Source organism: Nipponia nippon, unplaced genomic scaffold (genome assembly GCF_047370975.1).
Source record: "Nipponia nippon isolate SJK-2023a ecotype South Korea unplaced genomic scaffold, ASM4737097v1 scaffold_5, whole genome shotgun sequence".
Taxonomy (NCBI): domain Eukaryota; kingdom Metazoa; phylum Chordata; class Aves; order Pelecaniformes; family Threskiornithidae; genus Nipponia; species Nipponia nippon.
Genome location: NW_028262369.1, coordinates 78,638,566 through 78,658,623, shown reverse-complemented (window position 1 = coordinate 78,658,623; position 20,058 = coordinate 78,638,566). Strand labels below are relative to the sequence as shown.

Here is a 20,058-nt window from a genome sequence, read left to right as displayed (position 1 = left end):
TTTGGGCAAAAAACAATAGCATGCTGTATCTAACTGAGATTTCAGAGTGAAGGGATTTCCTTTGGGTCATGCTGAAACGAAGAAAATGACAACATGAAGAATCATAGAATCGTTAAGGTTGGAAAAGACCCTTAAGATCATCAAGTCCAACCGTTAACCTAGCACTGCCAAGTCCAGCACTAAACCATGTCCTCGAGCACCACGTCTACCCTTCTTTTAAATACCTCTGGGGATGGAGACTCAACCACTTCCCTGGGCAGCCTGTTCCAGTGCCTGACTACCCTTTCGGTGAAGAAGTTTTTCCTAATATCCAACCTAAACTTCCCCTGGCGCAGCTTGAGGCCGTTTCCTCTCATCCTATCACTCGTTACTAGGGAGAAGAGACCGACCTCCACCTCGCTACAGCCTCCTTTCAGGTAGTTGTAGAGAGCAATAAGGTCCCCCCTCAGCCTCCTCTTCTCCAGGCTAAACAACCCCAGCTCCCTCAGCCGCTCCTTGTAAGACTTGTGCTCTAGACCTTTCACCAACTTTGTTGCCCTTCTTTGGACACGCTCCAGCTCCTCGATGTCCTTCTTGTAGGGATGGGCCCAAAACCGAACACAGTAGTGTTCAGTGAAAAGAAGTGGAACTGTATGTGTTCAGTGAAAAGAAGTGAAACTATATGTGTTAAGCAAACTCACTGAATCTAGCAAATTCAAATTGTAACCACACACCCAGGCACTCCGAAGCAAAGACAACCTGAAAAAAGTCTATCAAAGTAGCACTGCAATTTCATCTTTCCATACAAAAAAGTCCTTGTAGAATAGTGGCTAGCTTTTGATGGCTGTATAGCCAACAATCTACTTCCTGCTATCTGCTTGAACCAGTTCTTAGTAGAACAGTTAAAGAAAGTGGAAAAAAAAAAACCAGAAACATCGTACTGCAAGAATTTTCATCACTCCTGTCTCCACAGTCATCATCATGGTCACAAATAAAGGATCGTGGGATGCATTCTCCGTTACCACACTGAAACTGCGTACTGGTACATCCATGTGCTGAAAGAGATTTTAGCACAGAAACACATATAGAAAATCTGTCAGAAAAGTACAATCTTTAACTCTAAAAGAGGGTCTATAAAGCATATTTGTTTGGGATCACTCTGCATGTGGTACTTACTGCAATTAGCTTCATCAGAAGAATCTCTGCAGTCAACTTTGCCATCACATCGCTGGCTTGCATTAAAACATGCTCCATTTGCACATGATAACTGCTCACATCTTGGGTAGTCTACAATAAGAAATACTTCAGTATTAGCATGAATGTTAGACTATATAATGAGTCATATATATCCAGTGTCAACAGAATATCTTGATTTACAGGAAAACAAAAAATACAAAACTTCCTGTATTACTGCTGAAAAACAATCCATTTATCCAGTATACTGTCTCCTCCAACAGATATTTAAGAATATCCTCTAGGCAGATGCTACAAAACCTCACAAGAACCAAGGGAAAAATTAGATGCCCTCCCACACCCCAAAAAGATCTGCAACACAAACAGTTTACAATACGATAGAAAACAATGCAAACAAGACAGTAAAGCAAGCAGTGAACATTTATTTTATTTACTTGTACCTCAGTTTTATACATTATTGACCTTAATAAAAGTGCTTAGGTAGAAAAGGAGTTCCTGAAATTTACAGTTCCTAGGTCCTCTTAGAATGTCATGAATTCTCAAACTCAGAGACTTCAGGTTTTTATGGTTTTGTTCTCATTAAGCCAAGGATGTTAAACTTCCAAGTCCATGATCAACGTTAGGACCTGTGGTTTTTATTACTTGTTTTCCCCTTCCCAAAACAAAAAAGATTCTGTAGAATGAATGATTTTTCAGTTTCTGGCCGTTCTACTTATGTAGATGACCTACAGGCCAACACAAGGGATTATTTGAAACAACGTAAAACGAATTCTGAAAATAGTTATGAATACAAGCAGTCAGTGAGTTCAGTGGAACTATCCAACAAACTAAGCATGTGCTAGAGTTGAGTAAGAGAATATGAGCTTAGTTTAGCTCATTGCCGTTTAGACAAAAGTTACTTATTTCAGGCAAATGGCAAGTATGAAAGCAAATAAATGCTATTTTTAGAAGTGAGATTTATTGAACCTTTGCCTCTATACAGAAATACAGGTAGGTAAATGAACAAAAATGTGAAACAGAATAATGAAATTTCATTTTGCACCCTTTAGATTTTCAGTTGGAATTCTTATCCTATTTTATTTCCATATCAGTTAATAAAGCAGATAGAGCAGGCTCTCACTTAGGCACATTTTCATTCATACTCTTGGAATTCAAAACATGGATTATAAAATTACTCAAGCAGAATTCAGAAAAGCTGCAATTTTTCCAGGCAGTGGCAAACTGTTTTGCTTGCTTCTGCTGTTCTATATATCATCAGATTCCCACTAAACTTCAATCACCTATGGAATAGGCTTATATGATTTTAACTGTTAAGTTCTTAATATGAGAGGATAAACAGCTGTGCTGATGTCCGCTACAAGTCTAGCCAGACTATCTCCCTGATTGATTCATTTACATTTCATTCATTTTCACTGCAATTAATACAAGTCCACAATTGGCAAGCAGGAACAGTATGTGCCTAATCAGAGAACGGTAGTTGCAGATTACCAGGGTTCCAGCTACAGCATTCCTACCTGTGGCCTTCTGGTGGTAGTTCCCAGACCTTCCATTCCAAAAGCCTGCACTGACAATGCCAACACATGCCCTAAACATGATTAGCATCATCTAGCCCCACTTCTCAATCGGACAAACTCCTTTCTAACACAGACATCTCATTCTTTTCTTGCTTGGGTTAGGCTTATGAACCACTCATAAAGATTCAGAAATGTTAACTCTGCCTACAGAAAGAAAGAAAGGCCTGACCTGGGGCCATGTTTTATGCTCACTGTGGAATCAATGCTTCTTCCCTGTCTGGAAGCAGAGAAGCCATCACAGAGAGGAACCCTCAAGAGTTCTATGGCATAGCAGGAAATAGCTATGGCAGTACAAGAGTACTCTAAGTATTATGGGACACATACAAGAAAAAGAACAATAAAAGGTATTTGTTTTGTAACCACACTGAAGTGGGAAAGCTTTTAAGGGGACGTATAATGGAGAGTCTTGTAATTTTCCTCATCTTTCATCATATCCCACAGAAATACCTCCAGTGATGTTCCAATGTCAAACAAATAGGAAGTTGAACCCATTGCTTTGCACTGCCTGTTTCTTCAAGAATGCCCAGGCAAACTAAGGATCTAGTCAGTAATAAGATTTTCTCAAGCTCATATTAAACTCCCTTAGAAGAAGGGAGACTTTGTCAAAGTTTTCTCTCCTGCAGCAAGCTTGGAGAAGTCCTCAGCCTGGAAAAATCTTTATTATATTATATAATCTAGTGCATAAATGCAAATCATTATAAAAATACCAAGTAGGGCAATAAGTAAAGATGTTTTGAAGACACTTCAAATTACACATTCTGACTACATTGGTGATTTACTAGAATGTGAACAAACACTTCTTTTTCCTTATTTTCTTTTCAAATCTGCTTGGTGTACACATTCTTTATTTTAAGTTGCAGAAGCAAGAATGTTCTTTGAAAAGCCCGATGGAGATGAATTTAACTTTTAAACTCTGTACAGGTAATCCCATTCCCAATCCCCTGTCTAAATACCAAGCTTAGTAAATTATAGTTCTGATCACAGCTTCCTCAGTGATCTGAAAGATATTTTTCACTGCATTGTGCATTGTACATTGTATTCTTCGTACCTTATAGCATATTATTTTAATAAAATGGTTTTAATTATTTGGGACATTAAGAACTAATCCTCATGAATAATGGCAAAGTGTAGCCAATGCACTGCAGCGTTCAGGAGCATCTGTGCCATCAGGAAAGTTCCACAGTAGCAGGGACAGCCACCCACACTTTTCTGGGAAGTGAAGTAACAAAGATACAAGAATCAACCTAGAAATGCTGGCTTCTGTGAGGGCCAACCACTGCGCTACACTTTCCAACAGCTTCTAGCTAAGACCCCTGTGGAAATCACCCACAAGATGCACCTATTGCATTGTGTTTGTGGTGGACTCCGTTGATGTTGAGAGAATGAAGGAAGCCAAAACAGAACTTCATAACAATATTAGGATATCTGAAAACGAAGGAGTGCCTGTCCTTGCAGTTGCAAAAAAACCAGGACTTAAACTCCCTTTCTTTCTCTCCAAAATATAGAAAACATTAGGAATGAGGGAGATGAATTCTTCTACTCCCTATCACCAAATGGGAAGTTCTGAACAGGAAAAGAAAAACACTGACCTTGGCAGTGGGGAGCGTAGCAACAGGATGAACGCCTAAACTGGAAGACCTCTACAATCTAGGTTAATGAAAAGCTCTCCAGCAAAAAAAGTCTGGAAAGTGAGTATCATGACATTTTGAATTTAAGTGGGAACGTCTTACATTAGTCACTGCATTTGGGGATTGCACAAGAACCATTTCCTAGCTTTTATTTGACTTTTTTTTAAAAAAACCTAAAGATTTCTCTGTACGCACCTGATCCCAGAGCAATGCATTTGGGTATAAAAATCCATAGCTATGCAAGAACTGATACTGATCAGAGGAGCTGATCTCTGTTCTAGGGGGCACATGAAAAAAGTGTCAGTGCTCTGAGAGTGACCTGGAACTATGCAAAAACCAAAGGAAGGGTTCTCTTCCAGGGACTCGGAGATGCTGTTTTTTTCTAGGTCAGTGACAGATGAATTAGAGCTAAAAAGGAAGGATGAGGTTCTGAATTAAAAGGACGACAAGGTAGGCAGTTTGCATCTAAGGAGGTCTGAGAATACAGCTGCATGAGAGAGTGAAAGTATAAGACCGAATATGGGATTAGGAGAGAATATAAACACTGTTTCCTTTCACCTTGCTTTTAATTGTGAAGAGCCTCCAACATGAATATTGTTTCCTTTACCTTTTCCTCCCAAGAAACTTTGGCTAATTACAGAAAACTGAAAAGAGGAGATCTTTTCCTAGTGATCACAGTTCCTAGAAGATAATGCGAGCTTTGTGAAAACAGGGGGAAATCCAGCTACATTCATTCCAGTGCTCAGGAAGAAAGGGAGCTCTTCTTTCTCTCCCGTTCTTCTCAGGCATCTCTTTTTCTTAGCCAGAATACTTCTCCACAATCTGTCTCCCCATGGTATGTCAGCAGTTCAGTTGCAAAATATAAACAACTGGCAAATGTCAGCACAAATCACAGATGAGGCACCTTGCTCCTTGTAACCCACAAACTGGTTTGGGGCAACAGTTGCAAACACATTTAAATGGTATGTTTCAATGTACGCATGTGGAAGATGCTTGAAAGCTATGTCACAGGAATTGCTAAACCTACATTATTTTGCTGTCTGCCTAACACTTTTGTTCTGCAAGCTAGAAATAAATCCATACAAAAACAGTAACAGGAAACAGTTGCAACTGGTATGTGATTCAGCACACACTGATTTCTGTCACAGAGTGGTGAAATGTAACCTTCTGTAACCCTAGTCCATGTTAAAAGAAGCAGAAAGGAAGAAAACGGGCAATTTCCTACTTCCAAGTGTCATTCTTTTATTGTATCAACATTTTGAAACACTTTACAAAATAAAATTAATTAAAACCCTCTGACTCACTGCCATGAGTCACCACCTCACAGTGAGCAAATCATTGCCCAGACAGCTCATAGCCTGTCAGAGACACCAGGAGGAGGACTTACTCCAAGCCGAAGAGTCCTATGAGCTACATTATATCAGGTAGTGTTCATAGCAGAGATGCTTTGAGAGCTGGCAGACTGACCAGGCCTCATTCCTGGCCTTAATTCCTGATTTTGATCCCTGCCGCTCTAGTCTTTGGCTGCCTTCCTTACCTTTCTACAGTTTTGCTTCTTCCCTGTCCCAAACTCTCCCTGATGGAGATATTTCCTTCAGCCTGAACTTTTACCTTGTCCTGTAGCTGTTACATGTAATTTGTCCAACACCAAGAACGTTAGCCTCCGACCATGGCCCTTTTCTTCCTTCTTGGACTACATCCCTTATGATCTCTTCAGTTCTTGATCTTTGTTCACTTTCACCCTGATCTCTGCAAATTCATCCCAGACCTGGCTACCCACTTCCTGACCACAACAGCTATTTAGCATAGCAAACAAGAGGCAGGAATTAACAGGTTAGGCAGTTGACCCATGGCAGCAACTCAACATCAAAATTAGAAACAAAAATCCAGAGTTTCTGGGCCTGTACTCAGCCCATCAGCCTCAAACAACATCGCTTTAAAATGCTTTCCCTTTCCCCCTCATGGCCTCAGTGCAGTGCTCAGCTGCCAGAGCTGTATCCAGGAAGGTTATTCTGTCAGTCACAGCAAAGCAAAATGGACATGGCTGAAAATTTTCATTTTTCAACTACAAAGCTGAGGCAGGAGAGAGAATTCTACCTTTAATTGAAAGAAACATGGAAAAATGACACCAATATTGGCTGCTTACTCCCCAAAAGTATTTGCTACCCCAAATAGTCTGCCATTTCATTCTACATTTCTATAGTTTTAAAATGAAAGTATTTGCTAGCTGCTGACTATTTAAAAAGCTGGAAAAACAACCTGATATATATATTTAAAGAAAATAAAAACTCACAATTTTATTAAATTAAAACAGCTTCAATGCACTAATTACATGACCCGTAGCTGAAACATTGTTCTGATGTTTATCTTAGCCTCTGCATGGGTAGTTTTCCCTTGCTGTTAATCCTATTAGCAGTAAAATGGACTAAGGCTTTGAATTCCTTTGTTCTATTTTTTTACATGTTTAATTGCTGAGTTACTTCATATCAGTGACATTTTGCATTTGACTAGTTTCTTAAATAATGTAACTTATTCAGCAAAAAACCTTTATCTTCTTTACAATCTAAATCTGCTTCCAGACAGATCAGTGAGTGCAAGGCATAAGTTAACAGACATGATAAGTTTGCATTTTGTTATGCTCTGTGAAATAACAGAATCAATTCTAAATAGCTTTTTTCTTTCATTGTTTATGGATGTTTCATTTTTATTTATGAAACCTTTTAGTGTAAATTAAGGGAAAAATAATGACAAAGGAAAAGGCCAAAATAGCGATATTCCTCTTATATTTGTTTGTATCAGACAGTGTGGAAAAGGAAATGGACGAGACAGTGGGAAAAACTAATATTCAAAGCAAATGTTAGAATCTGCTTCAAAACAGTAAAATTTAACACTTACACTAATCCCTACTGTATAGTTAATCATAAAATCACCAAATTATTAATTTTATCTTACAGCTTCTGTTTAAAGTTCCAGGCCTTGCTAAGACAGAGAGGCAATAAAATTAACCATCCTTTCTGGAAGGGTCTTGTCATTACATTCTTCCTGATTCTCTTGTCTTCAGCACCATCACATTTCTTTAAACTAGTCCAACAGTCCTACTTTCAATGTTCCAAGTCACAGTCATTCTCCTATCTTAAGAGGGACTGTCAACACATATTCTAATAAACCAGAGTAGAGGCTGTTGAATGATATGAGGCAGTCTCTCTCCCTGGGGCTAAATATGCTGTCTTCACAACAGTCATGGGGCCTACTGGCTGATGCAGCGATGACTGCGTTTCCCACACAGCAGTAAAGCGCTACTGTTAGGGCATCTAGAGGCCTCTTTCCAACCTGCCTTTTTAATTTACTTAGTTGAGAACGTTAAACATGAAATAAAACGTGCACTTTAATTTTCAAACATCACAGCAGCTTCTAGTCTGAAGAAAGAATTGTGAGTATTGTCTTTAGGACTCCACTCCCAGAATGCCACAGATTTACTGCATTATAACGATCACGCCATTTCATCTGGCTGTTCCACACTGTATTCAGTGACTACTCACAGATTTCTCAGAAGTGCTGAGTAGTTCCTTTTATAATTCACAGATAATGCATTTTTTAAACAAACACCTTTTCTTCAGGATTTTTAAATGTGTCACAGATTTCCTAAATTAAGTTACCAATCTCTTTTCTTCCTCTAAACTTTACAAAGAAAAATGCCAAGCTACAGAAGATATTCTTCCAGTAATGATATGAGGTACTTTGGATCTTGGCTTTTAGCCATTTGTGTTAGTAACTTCAGAACTGGCTGTGGGTCTATTACATGGAAAAGTTCCAATCCGGCTGTCTCAGCAACCTTTTATTCCAGAGTACCATATAGTTCTAAATCACCTTTCATTCTACAGAGTGTACATTTTAGCCACTTGTGAGTCAGGGATAAAACGCACTAGCAGTTGGCTGACCATGTAATATGCTGATTTTCCTTTACACAGCATGTGCATATGCCCTTTTTTCCTCTAAGTGCAGCCATTAACGTTTTATTTTTTGCTTCTTTATCCATTCCTTAGCATCCTAGCCTCTTCCCCCACCTCCTGACCTGGGTTTGGTTCTGAGTGAAGTTTACAGTTATGTCTTTTTACCAAAGGAACACTAAGTTCTAACAGCTAGAACAGCAGCTCATGTTAAATGTTACTCATGACATGTGTAAAGCTTTTCCTTAATACGAACAACGAACGGACATGCTGTTACACACTGGTAAAAACACCTCTGAAAAATGTGGCCTCTATTCTATGATTCTATAATAGCTGGCCACAGAATCACTGGGGTTGGAAAAGACCTTTAAGATCAAGTCCAACTGTTAACCTAGCATTGCCAAGTCCACCACTAAACCATGTCCCTAAGCATTGCATCTACATGTCTTTTAAATACCTCTAGGGATGGGGACTCAACTACTTCCCTGCGCAGCCTGTTCCAGTGCCTGACTACCCTTTCAGTAAAGAAAAGTACTACCCTACAGCCTTTCCCTCATCCACTAAGCAGGTCACCTTGTCATAGAAGGAGATCAGGTTAGTCAAGCAGGACCTGCCTTTCATAAACCCATGCTGACTGGTTGTCCCATGATCCCCTGGCTGTCCTGGAAAGGTTGTATCCTTTCCATCAGCATTCAACTTAGGCCAGGATTTAGGGAGGCTGTCACCAGACAGTCAGGCAGCCTCCACTCTGGGGAAGTTAGACTGAAAAAAACTACTTGTCCATCTTCATTTTGTTGGCACAACATAAACAGCTTATCTGAATACAATATGACTTAATGCTGCTTCATCTCCACAGGAAACTGCAGTCTAGAATACAAATGCTTTTGAAGGGGTCAAAGTCCCTCAAAGAAGTGATTTGAGGTCAAATTCTGCTTTTCTGTACAGGTTATAGTTACCATTGGTTTCATAAGGAATATGCAAAAAGAATATGAAAAAATTTGGCAAAGTTAGCTCTGAGTCTCCCGAGGCTTTAAGTCATTTAAACATGGTTGGTTTTTTCCAATGCAATATTAATTATATTTCTGAGAATGACAAACAAGAAGCCTTGATCCTATGGCAGCAGTTTGCATTTGAGTTCTGCAATAATGGATCTGTATCAGAACATCAGGTCTAATACACAAAAGAATCTGAAATGAAACTCTCATAACAAGAAGCATATTGTGGTCATCCTGTCCATCAACAAGCTCTTTAATCTTACACATTTATTAAAATGCCACAGAGAGATGAGATGAAACCAGATCTAGTGCTAAGAGTTAAGACTCACGGCAGACTCTTTCATCTGTTCCATCAGTGCAGTCCTTTACTCGATCGCACCAGTACGCACTCGGGATACACTGTCCATTTGAACATGTGAACTGCTGACTTGAGCATGTCCTTCCCGCTGCAAGAAACAGGCACTCAATCAGTCTTTTCCATCAACCAGGATTTTTTATGCAGAAAAATATTTTCCCTTTTCCTCTTTAACTACTCCATCCTTCTCACAAATATTAGCGTAAGACTTTCTCCCCCTGTACCTTTGTGTACTCAAGGAGATTAAAGAACACTTGACAAGCACATGGCAGATAACATAGCTCTATGAGGCCTTCTGTAGCCTGCAAGGTCACTGCTTTTCTCCACTGAAGGGGTTGACCTCTAGGTTAACAATTACCTCACTATAATTGTTCTGCCTAAAAGATTAAACTACCAATTCTCACTGTTTTAAAGTTTTCTCTTATTTTGTTTACTGGGTCAAAATCTGCCAGTAACTGTATGTTATTTGGTCAACTAGAATGCCACAATGTAAACACAGCAGAGCTGGAGGTAAGGCACTGCTTTCTAATATAGTCAGGGCCTCAACAGTCAGGAATATTTTACATCCATAACTAATAGAGGATCAAGAATGATTATGTCTCTTCTCGTGACAGCTGTGTCAGTGAAAAGCAACCACATAAAACTGTGCAATTCCACTTTGATTCCACTACAGCTAAATTAAACTCTCTGCTCTTCTTAGGCAAGTTAATTGAATCTGTGAAGATATAGCTGAAGGGCAAAATTACTGCTAACTTTTCCTCCTTTCTGCCACCTGAACATCTGTTTCTTTCAAACGCATGCTATATCTCAACATCATCCCAGTCTATACACTGGCATCTGGTCTGCTGCTTTACGGGGGCTCTCTATTTCTTCTGCCAGCAGTGTTCCCCAAGTAAGACCAGCTACTGGGATACTAGTGCCATGAGGAAAAACAAGAGCAAGACAGTGAAGTAAAAGAAATTTGTTTTAATTCTGTACATGTGACTTCCAGAGCTGTCAGCCATTTTTCTCAGGAAAAATTTTTAATATTTCAAGAAGGAAAAGCTCCTCCAGGATTCCCAAGCACAGAGATGAAAAGTCCCTTTAGAAGAATAAGGACAAATACCAGGAGATGGCTCAAAATCAGCAGCAGCAGCACGGTGCCACTGTATAATTACTAACACTCATGATTAACCAGTACATGAAGAATGATGTTACCAGTGACCCAGTTCAAAAGTCAACTCAGAGCTGTTGCTCATTTTGCATTTTGTATCTACAGATTCCTTAGTTAAAACATAACCAGCAGTTGTGCTGACACCTTCTCAGAGGAAGAGGGGAGCAAAAGGCAGTTAACCTTAGTTCCAATCTTTCCATCCTCAGTGGGAACAAGTGTTAACATATAAAAGCACAAACCAAGTCTGGGAGCAAGATCCTCCCAAAACTTAAACCTGTGAACTCCCCCAGAATCAAGGGGGTTAGTGAGTAGCTCCAGAGCTGTCCAGTTTAAAGAAGTTATCAAAAAATTATACACAGAATCAAAAGGAAATGAAATTAATCTTATCCTCATCACTTAAAGTAACTTCTAATACTATAAGTAGCAGGAAATCAGTCCTTCAGAACACTACAACACTTGTTCTTCCTGTCTTATGCAATAACGCAGAGAATGTAATTTGGTGCAATAATCATCTCTGTTCACTGTTCATCACTTCAGCACGTACTTAACTGTATGTAGCCCTTAAACTGCTTAGTCACAAAATTCGAAAATCAGAGTAACATACTTTATTATTATCAGTATTTCTCTTGCTATCAAGACTGAAAAAGGAAAGAGCCTATGGCTATGGCAGTTAGGCTGCTAAATGATTTCTTTGCTCTAAAATACACAGAGAACATTAAACACTTTAGTTTAAAACAGCAATTTGAACATGATTATTACACATATGATTAACAGCATATTAAAGTGAAATACCAATAGGAATTATGTCCTAAGTTTAAGCTATCGAATGATAATGAAAGACTAGACCTTCACCCCATACCAGGACTTTTGGTATTCATCCTATCTGAATATGAGAAAGAATGGCTCTGGTCATTTTAAATAATAATGGCATTAAATAGCATCACTGAAGATGGTACAAGAATCTTTAGCAATGTTTACTTCAACTGACTGATAATTTCTGCTTTTTATATATGTATAAATTTCAAAATTTTCTAGGAAGGAATGAACTTTTTTTTTTTAATAATTCTGAGATGCCAGTGTGAATTTTGTTATGCGATAAATAAAGCCACTTTTTCTGTGACTGACACAGTGTTTGGACATCAGAGGATTATGTCTATTTCACCATTTTTGGAACTACTAAATTTTGTATCTCCTATAAAACTAATATGCACTGTGTATTTTTCTCCTTTTTTTCCTCTTTTCATTTAACTGAAACATCAGTAATTTTCAGATTTCAAGACCTGGAGATGTCTTTTTGGACATATTTTCTGTATTATATCTATTTCAGATTTCAGATTATTTAATTTCTAGAAACTGCTTTAGAGAGACTCTTCTGGTAAAAGCTGTACTTACAGCAGGCTTATTTCTCTATGTTCTCAATATGCTGCTATGTGAATTACCTTTTTTCACAAAGGTGGTATAATGTTAGAACTTAAATACTTACGGCATTGTTGATGCTCATCTGAGCCATCTTCACAGTCTTCCTCATCATCACAAACCCATGACTGTGGGATACATTCGCCATCGGTCTGACACTGAAACTGATTTCCCTCACAGGTAGGTTGTGCTAGTGTAAGCAACAAAAAAAAAAATTGTCATTTCACAGACATGTGGGAGAGCACTTTCAAAGAAAACAATTAAATAAGGGAAAAGAAGACTTAAGGTTCAAGTGTGGATTGACTGTAACTTCCACTAAGCACATGAAACATTTGACAAACCAAAGAAAATGGACAGAGCAGGGAGGGGAAAGTGGGACAGCAGAAGGATGTTCAAAAGCAAAATTTAGTTTAGTGAACTCCTGCATGTGAATCTTCATTTTTGTACCCTCCCTGGAGACACAGGCTTCCCTCTAGAAGGCAGGTCACAGCAAAAACTTAAGAAGGCTCTGAACTGCCCTCTGGCAGAGCCTCTTTTTTTTCCACTTATATATGGAGTCATGCTAGCTTCCCCAGTCTCACAGGGGTCTGTTCAATTGCTCTCACTCCACCTCAGGTGCTCTATCCCTGGTAGGAAGAAGGTCTTTCAAAACAAGGTCATGACTCCTCTCTGAATTCATGAGGCAAAAGTGAGGGTCAGGTTAGAATAATCTGAATGTTGTTGTCCCAGTGGGAACCACTCCTGGTTCAAAGCCCAACCACTTCTTCCTATTTGCAGTTCAGAACTAAGCTGAAATAGCAAGCTATAGGACACCATTTTGTTTTGCCAGTTTAAAGCATTCTTCATCCAGAACTGCACTGGTTTTTGGAGCTAACTAAAGTGAGAAGCAACAAATCAGACTGCCAAGCTGTGTGAATGACCTCCAATTATTATATGGGTCAAGCAGCAAAGAAACAATCCAGTGTGAAAAGAAACCACATAAATTAGTCTTTCTCACTCCCCATCAGCTGAGGGGAAAAAACTGGCCTAACCTAAGAGTGGGCTGATAACTACACCAGCCCACAAGACCTCAAAGAACACTAGAACCAAGAAGGTAAAACACAGGTGAGTTCCTGAAAAGAAACTGTGGAGAGAATTTCTTCATTTTCACAATTTTTTAACATTCAGCTTGAGAGAATCTTTGTGCATGAATATTACAGCCCATCTGAATGCAATTACTGTCTCAGAGCTGCTGGCACTGGGGATAACACAACCAACGCTAGACAACTAACCAAGACTCTACTTAAGGTGCAGTAGGTACAGCTTGTTGTCTAGGGCCTGAAAGATCCGAAGATTTGGAGTTCAAGTGATGCTGGTGGTAGCTGTATGTACATCCAATGTTCAGGATTACTGCAATAGTAGAATACAGAATATTTCTACATCTACTTAGAACATTAGTCATCAAATGAAATGGCATTATTGGACACTCGGACCTTTAAGAGGAAGCTGTCATGTTAGAAGTTGAGCTCTACTTGATTTTCTGACTACCAAAGCCAATGGACTGAAGAAATATGACTCTTAAGCAGATTCTGCAGTCATCTCAAGATACCTAGGGGTTTTCTCCCCCTTCAATATTCATTCTTGTGCCACAGGTACAGCTGAGCACATTGGGATCTCAGTATTTCTTATATGACAAAAAAGTTGCACTATAGTTGTTTCACTTACGACAGCCAGCTTCATCTGTATCATCCGAGCAGTCTCTAGCCCCATCACACCTCCAATCTGCAGGAATACAGCGACCATTTCCACAGCGAAACTGCCCCCGCTCACATCCTGTGGTAAAGCAGAGTAACAAGCAGGTTAGCAGTACCAGCACATAAAAACAGACAGTGGAGTGCATTCCTGTCAAACAACTGTAATCTATCTATCACCTTACAGCATGGAAAGGAGAGAAAATAATATTATGATAATACAAAAATATAAATAAGTATATGTATAAAAAAGATCTTTACACACCCAGTCAACAAAAAAAAGAAAAGAACCAGCTCTAAATCTTATAGGACATTTCCCAACTAAATTGTCAGAAAATTCCCATGATTTTATTATTTGTATATTATACAAACAAACAAAAAAAAGGAAAAATAACCCAAACAAGTCTCAGAGGAGCATCTACACTACAGAAACCTATTTAGCAGGAATGTATCAGTTTTAAATTCACAACCAGACTTAAATAAAGGTAGGGCATCATTTTCCACATTATTTCTAAAGGCTAAATGTGCTAAACATTAGTCCTCCCCAGAGTCTCTGAGGATTTGAAAAAATAATAATCCCCTTAGCTGATGTGGAAATCTTGTTTCAGCAGTGGCTGCTTTAAAGTATAGAAAGACCTCAGTTTTGTTTTGTTTTTTAATAATGCTCTAATATTTAAAATCTTTCCTCTGAAGTACAGGAAAGCATGTCTTCAGTCAACATTTGAATAGCAAATAATTATAAAAGAAATTAAGTTTTCAGACATTTATGGCTGATCAAAAGCTATCCTGCTGTCACTCCCTCCTGCTTGACCTACTACAGATTAAGACCTGATAAAGAAGCATTCATTCCCAGGTGTAAATGCAGCTGGATCAGGCCCTTATTAGAGTCGACTAATGAAATCTCCAGTCCCATAGGAAAGAGAAAATGCACTGTTTATGGCCTTTTGTTATGACTACAGCCTCATAAAAAGGGAGTGAACAGTTTTATAAGTCCCCAAAACAATGAGCTATAACATAATTAGGTTCAACAGAGCTCTGTTTCATGTTAATCTGTTGTCAGCACCTCAGAGAAGGGAAGACTGAAAAAACCTGAGATAGTAGCAAAGCACAACTCTGAAGAAAAAAAATCCTGTTTCCTGATTTAATTAATAGCCGTACGATAAAACTACATCTTTCCATTATTCCAAGTGATTTGTCCAGAGAAGATAACCTTAGTATACATAAAGCACAACCACCTACTTTTTGAATTCACGATGACATAAATAACATGCTACCCTAACTTTCATGTAAACCCAGGCATATCAACACTGTCACATAAACACAGTTAAGTGATGTATTCCTAAGGGATATAGGCAAGCTACTTTATGCAAGGAATGTTCAAATCTGATTGTCTGGTAGTGACATCCTGATTTATAATGTATCCTGCAAATGGTCAAAAATTTCACTTGGATAAATGGTGGTACGGAGTGGTACAGGAGTATGTTCACCCGAATACCTTCTATAGACTAATGCATGATGGTGGTTGGTGGTGCAGGTCTGGGGTTGGTGGTGCAGGTCTCTTATCAACTACCTTTAAAACACAACAACCTCCCTTGCAAAAATGCCCTGAAGGAATGTACAAGTTCACTCTGGAATCCCAGGCCCTCTCGCTGAATTTTGCCCTACAAAGCAACATTTCCATATTAGCAGTTAAAGCTCTAATAAACACAACACATAAACCACCATTTATCAATTGGAATTACTATGCAAAGCAAATACTATATCTGCTTATATATTTAATATATTATTGCTATTCAAAACCACTGGCATATTCATAGGCACTTACTTAAAAAGGAGTTACGATACAGAATGAAATCTGCATCCACATGATTAGAATTTCTAATGACACAGATGCTTATGAACAAGCAATATGAGCAATTTGTATATTATTTCTAAATAATAACTAGCCAAAAAAATTTCAAGCACTATGTACAACACTGCTCATTTATTTTGCCTATGTTGTATTAAGTTACTATAGTTAAACATGCCCTTAGAGTGATAAAAATGAGGAGATAACACTGATAAACTTTTTAGAAAGCATTATAAACATAGCAGCCTTTGTACTGTATGAGAAATGGTAACTGAATGTTAACAGAAAACCTGCAAATCACGCAGTTCTCCTGCACTCTGTAATACTTTGCAGAATTATGGTTTAAGTTGCTCACACCTACATACAGTAAGCACTGTATCAATGTCCGTTTATACAATTCTTTAGCAGACCTGTTATAATTCATTTAATTATGGCATTGGGCTTTTCAAATGTTATCTTCCATGCTCGCTTATAACTGAAGCCAAAGAGCTCTGACATACTTACAAAAAATACGAAAGACTGATACTTCACTTACCACTGGTTTATATTATCTTTAGAACAAAGAAAATTACATAGCAGATAATGACGTTAATTCGTTAAAAAGACAATCTTGGAAAATAAGTAATAGGAAAGAAGTAAAATTTATCATCTGCAGTATCAAGGGCACTTCTCACCAAGGTTCTAAAAAGCTTGTGTTTCAATTGCAAACAAAAACAATTCTAACTTTGATAAAGGAGAAAGTAATCAGGGGAAAAATGCATGATTACAAAATTACTGGTAAAAATACCCAGGAGAAATACCCAGAATGAAAGAAAAACAACCATGTCAGGAATAACCAGGTTTGTTACTATAGAGAACTACAGAGACCATTTTCTCAAAACTTAACTGCACATACTCTGCTAAAAACGAGTACTGGAAACTTATGAGATTTGAAGACCTGTGATTTAGTTACTATGAATTTAGTTATACGTTTTAAACAGTATTAGTTTAAGTAAAATTGTTGCAGGCATTACTCACACTGACCAGTAATGATCCACAGAGGAAGCATATGATGTCCAGAAGGACTATTTCCATTGGTATATGCTACGCAATGTCAGCCTGCAGCACCTGGGTTTCAGCAAGAGCAGGGACTGTCAGAAGACAAGGGGTATCTGCTTGTTTATCACCATTATCTGAAGCCTCGATTCACTGAAGGATTAGTCATTAGTAATTTTATGGAAGGTTTAGTTTTTAATAAGAGACTTCTTTTTAAATGGCAAGGCAGCTCATCAATCAGTCAGACATTGCCAACAATTAATACTAATGAGCTAATTTCCATAGAAATTCTGATTTACTCTGACAGATGCTGATAAAAACAGACACCTCTTTCAGGCAAACAGAATCCTGTTAGCAGGATTCCTGGAAGAAATAACCACCAAGTTTAAAACCAAGCAGTAAAACAATTAGTCTTCACTGTCGTGCTTAAAATTTGCTAATAGAAAAGAATCTAGGTGACTTTTCAAAGTTCAAAATTCAGAAATGATTTAATTTTTGGTGTTTCTCTACTTTTACTATAATATAGTCTTCTGACTGTGACTAAAGCACTACTAAAATACAGACTAAAAAATGCATGGCAGACCTTATGAATCACACCAAAACGTATATAAAGAAGAACCTCTGGGCATTAACAAAAATAATTTTGAAATATAAGATCTATTTCAACTGCTCAATATTCAGGAAAACACCAAGGTAAAAACAAATATATGATATCGTCTTTAACATAAACCAGTCTAGTACTGAAAAATGCAAACCAAAGATCAGAAGCATTGCTGGAAATATATAGCCCAAAGCACTATTTCTGACCCTCTTGCTATACTTACTATCTTTGGGCTTTATGCTAACTTCGTCACTAGACTTTCCGTGGTTCTCTGTGTCCAGGATTCTCTTATAAGAGACTCTTGAGTGGATGTTCAAGATTCAAAATTTGCTCAGGTAAAAACAAGAAGGCTAATATTACTGGCTCTGAGTAAGCTGCTTGCACAAAGATTATGCCAGGTAGTCATCTTCCACTGGAACAAAGCAACATAATAGCGATTTTGTCAGAGCAAAGATTGAACAAAACACTAACCTAACGAAATACCTTTTTTTGCTTTTGATTTATTAAAAAAAAAAAAAATTTCTTACCAAAGGAAAAAATGCAATACAAGCACTATTCAACACAATTACCTTATGTTCTGCAAGACAAGTTTTGCCCAACAAGTGTTGCCTACATAGAAATGAAGTATCCTAAGCTAAACCACTGCCAAAGACAAACCCCACTGCCACTAGAGGATGGTAGTCAACCTCCACACCACTAATGCACTTACTCAATGTCACATTAAGTCATATGGAACTCTGGCAGAAGAGAGAGAGGTTAATAGCTTCAGGTATTTCACAGCACAATGGTTTAACACATAGGGCTACAGTCTTCAATAGGAAGGCAGTCCATTACACCCTCTCAACCTCCTCTGTGCTTCGTTTGCCCCAATATGTTTGTGTAGGAAGTGGTGATTTGTGATCCACAGATTAAGGGCACCATGACTGTCTATTCTGACTATACAGAATAGACCAAAAACCCTCATTCGTTTGTTCTTCCTCATGCTCACAATACCTTTGAAAACTGCTACACCTCTTTAACAGCTAAGCTTGAATGAAAGATTTAAAGTAATGAAGAATGTATTAAGCCCAGGGTAGATTGTACCACTCTCAAACTGTCCACTCAAAAATGACACACTGCTGCAATGACTTTACACTTCTTTGAGGAATCATCTCTCTCGACAGATTTTTTGCATCTAGAAGAGTAATGTTCTTGAAGGCAATATTTTTTCAGCTGAACGGTTCCACCCTTAATACACCTGCAGTTTTTCAACAAATAAGTGCAAAGGAACTGTACATGACAAGCCTCTTCCACATAAATTTTACAAAAAGAAAAATAAGTGACAAGCTCTCTTTTCTCCCTTTCCTCCTTCCAGCAAAGGGTACTCTCTGTTCCCACTTGGCCCCCCAACAGAACAGCCCACTCCACTGGCCTTGCAGGTAGAAGAATCCTGGAGAATCAACCTTCCATACACTTTGATGTCAGATTTTTGCCTAGCTTAATTACATATCAAACAACCTGAGGTTTTGGAATGCTCAGGGAGGGGAAGCTGAACCTCTGGAAATTCCATCGCTATTCCCCCACACTAATGCAGAAAGAAGTAAAATCCATAGTTCAGGAAAAACCTTTGCTTAATATTGTAAAATGGCCTGTGATACTGAAAAGTAGTATTCTGCTACCAATTATAATAAGCAAATGAACAAAGATTATTTAAAATATAAAGAAAAATTAGTCTGATAAAATTATGCTAAATTTCATATACCTTGAGACAATATTTAACTTTCAGTCTTTCTACACTCTGCAAACTCCATTATATTTAACACAAACTATGCGGATTAAAAAAAACACAGACCACATGAGCATTTATAGGTATTACAGAAAGCAGTACAAGATTTATCTTCAGTCTTCAAGACCTTGCAACACAGAACATCTTTTGCACCTACATGTCTCTAAACTAGATTATAATAGAGAAATAATTTTAACTGACAATATCAACAAAAAGACAGTACAAATGTGAGTCTGCACTCACGTCACATGACTGCAAGATGTCTGTATAGAGACTGATAGGTGGACAAGGGACTAGTCAAGGGACAATCTGAAGCAGAAGAGCTGCAGTGCCAGAGAAGCAGAGTTACAATGTTAATTGGGAAGTACAGGATTTCTGTTACTGAATTATCATCCAATTACATATTATAACAATATTATTAGTAGTAAAAATAGCATCTACACACTCAATAGTTGATGAAGGATTCTTTGTGCCTTGCACGGTACAAACATTTAACAAAAAGAAGGCTCATACCCTAGATAGTTTGCAGCATAAAGATGATAGGCACTTGAACTCACCTGTGTGCCCCAATGTCAACAAGCAAAGGCCAAATGGTGCTGTTCTTCCCTTCACCAATGCATATTCATATTCTACGGTTTCTCCAGTAGCACTCCAGGAAGTCACAGTACATGAGAGGCACACTCAGTTTTGCTGGTATATTTATTAGACAGCACAAGAAACAAGGCACATACACCTTGAGCGTTCCTATGGAGGTGCCTCCAACCTCCTACCAATCAGTGTTGGAAGGATTCCTAGCCAGAGATTCCACCTCTAACTCTGGTGTGTTTAACAGTGATC

The 20,058-nt window shown here is 38.3% G+C and overlaps 1 protein-coding gene across 9 annotated transcripts in view; it reads right to left on the bottom strand.

Moving 5' to 3' along the window:
* LRP2 (LDL receptor related protein 2) overlaps positions 1-20,058 on the bottom strand; it is a 168,662-nt gene that overhangs the window by 130,758 nt on the left and 17,846 nt on the right. For all 9 annotated transcript variants that reach the window (XR_015698695.1, XR_015698694.1, XM_087731279.1 and 6 more), the window contains exons 5-9: positions 13,946-14,053; positions 12,309-12,431; positions 9,647-9,763; positions 1,156-1,266; positions 921-1,034 (exon numbers count right to left, since the gene is read on the bottom strand). Coding sequence is in view for 7 of the 9 variants with exons in the window: in XM_087731279.1 (XP_087587405.1) it covers positions 921-1,034; positions 1,156-1,266; positions 9,647-9,763; positions 12,309-12,431; positions 13,946-14,053 (573 nt within the window). In the remaining 2 variants the exon portion in view is untranslated. The remainder of the gene's footprint in view (positions 1-920; positions 1,035-1,155; positions 1,267-9,646; positions 9,764-12,308; positions 12,432-13,945; positions 14,054-20,058) is intronic.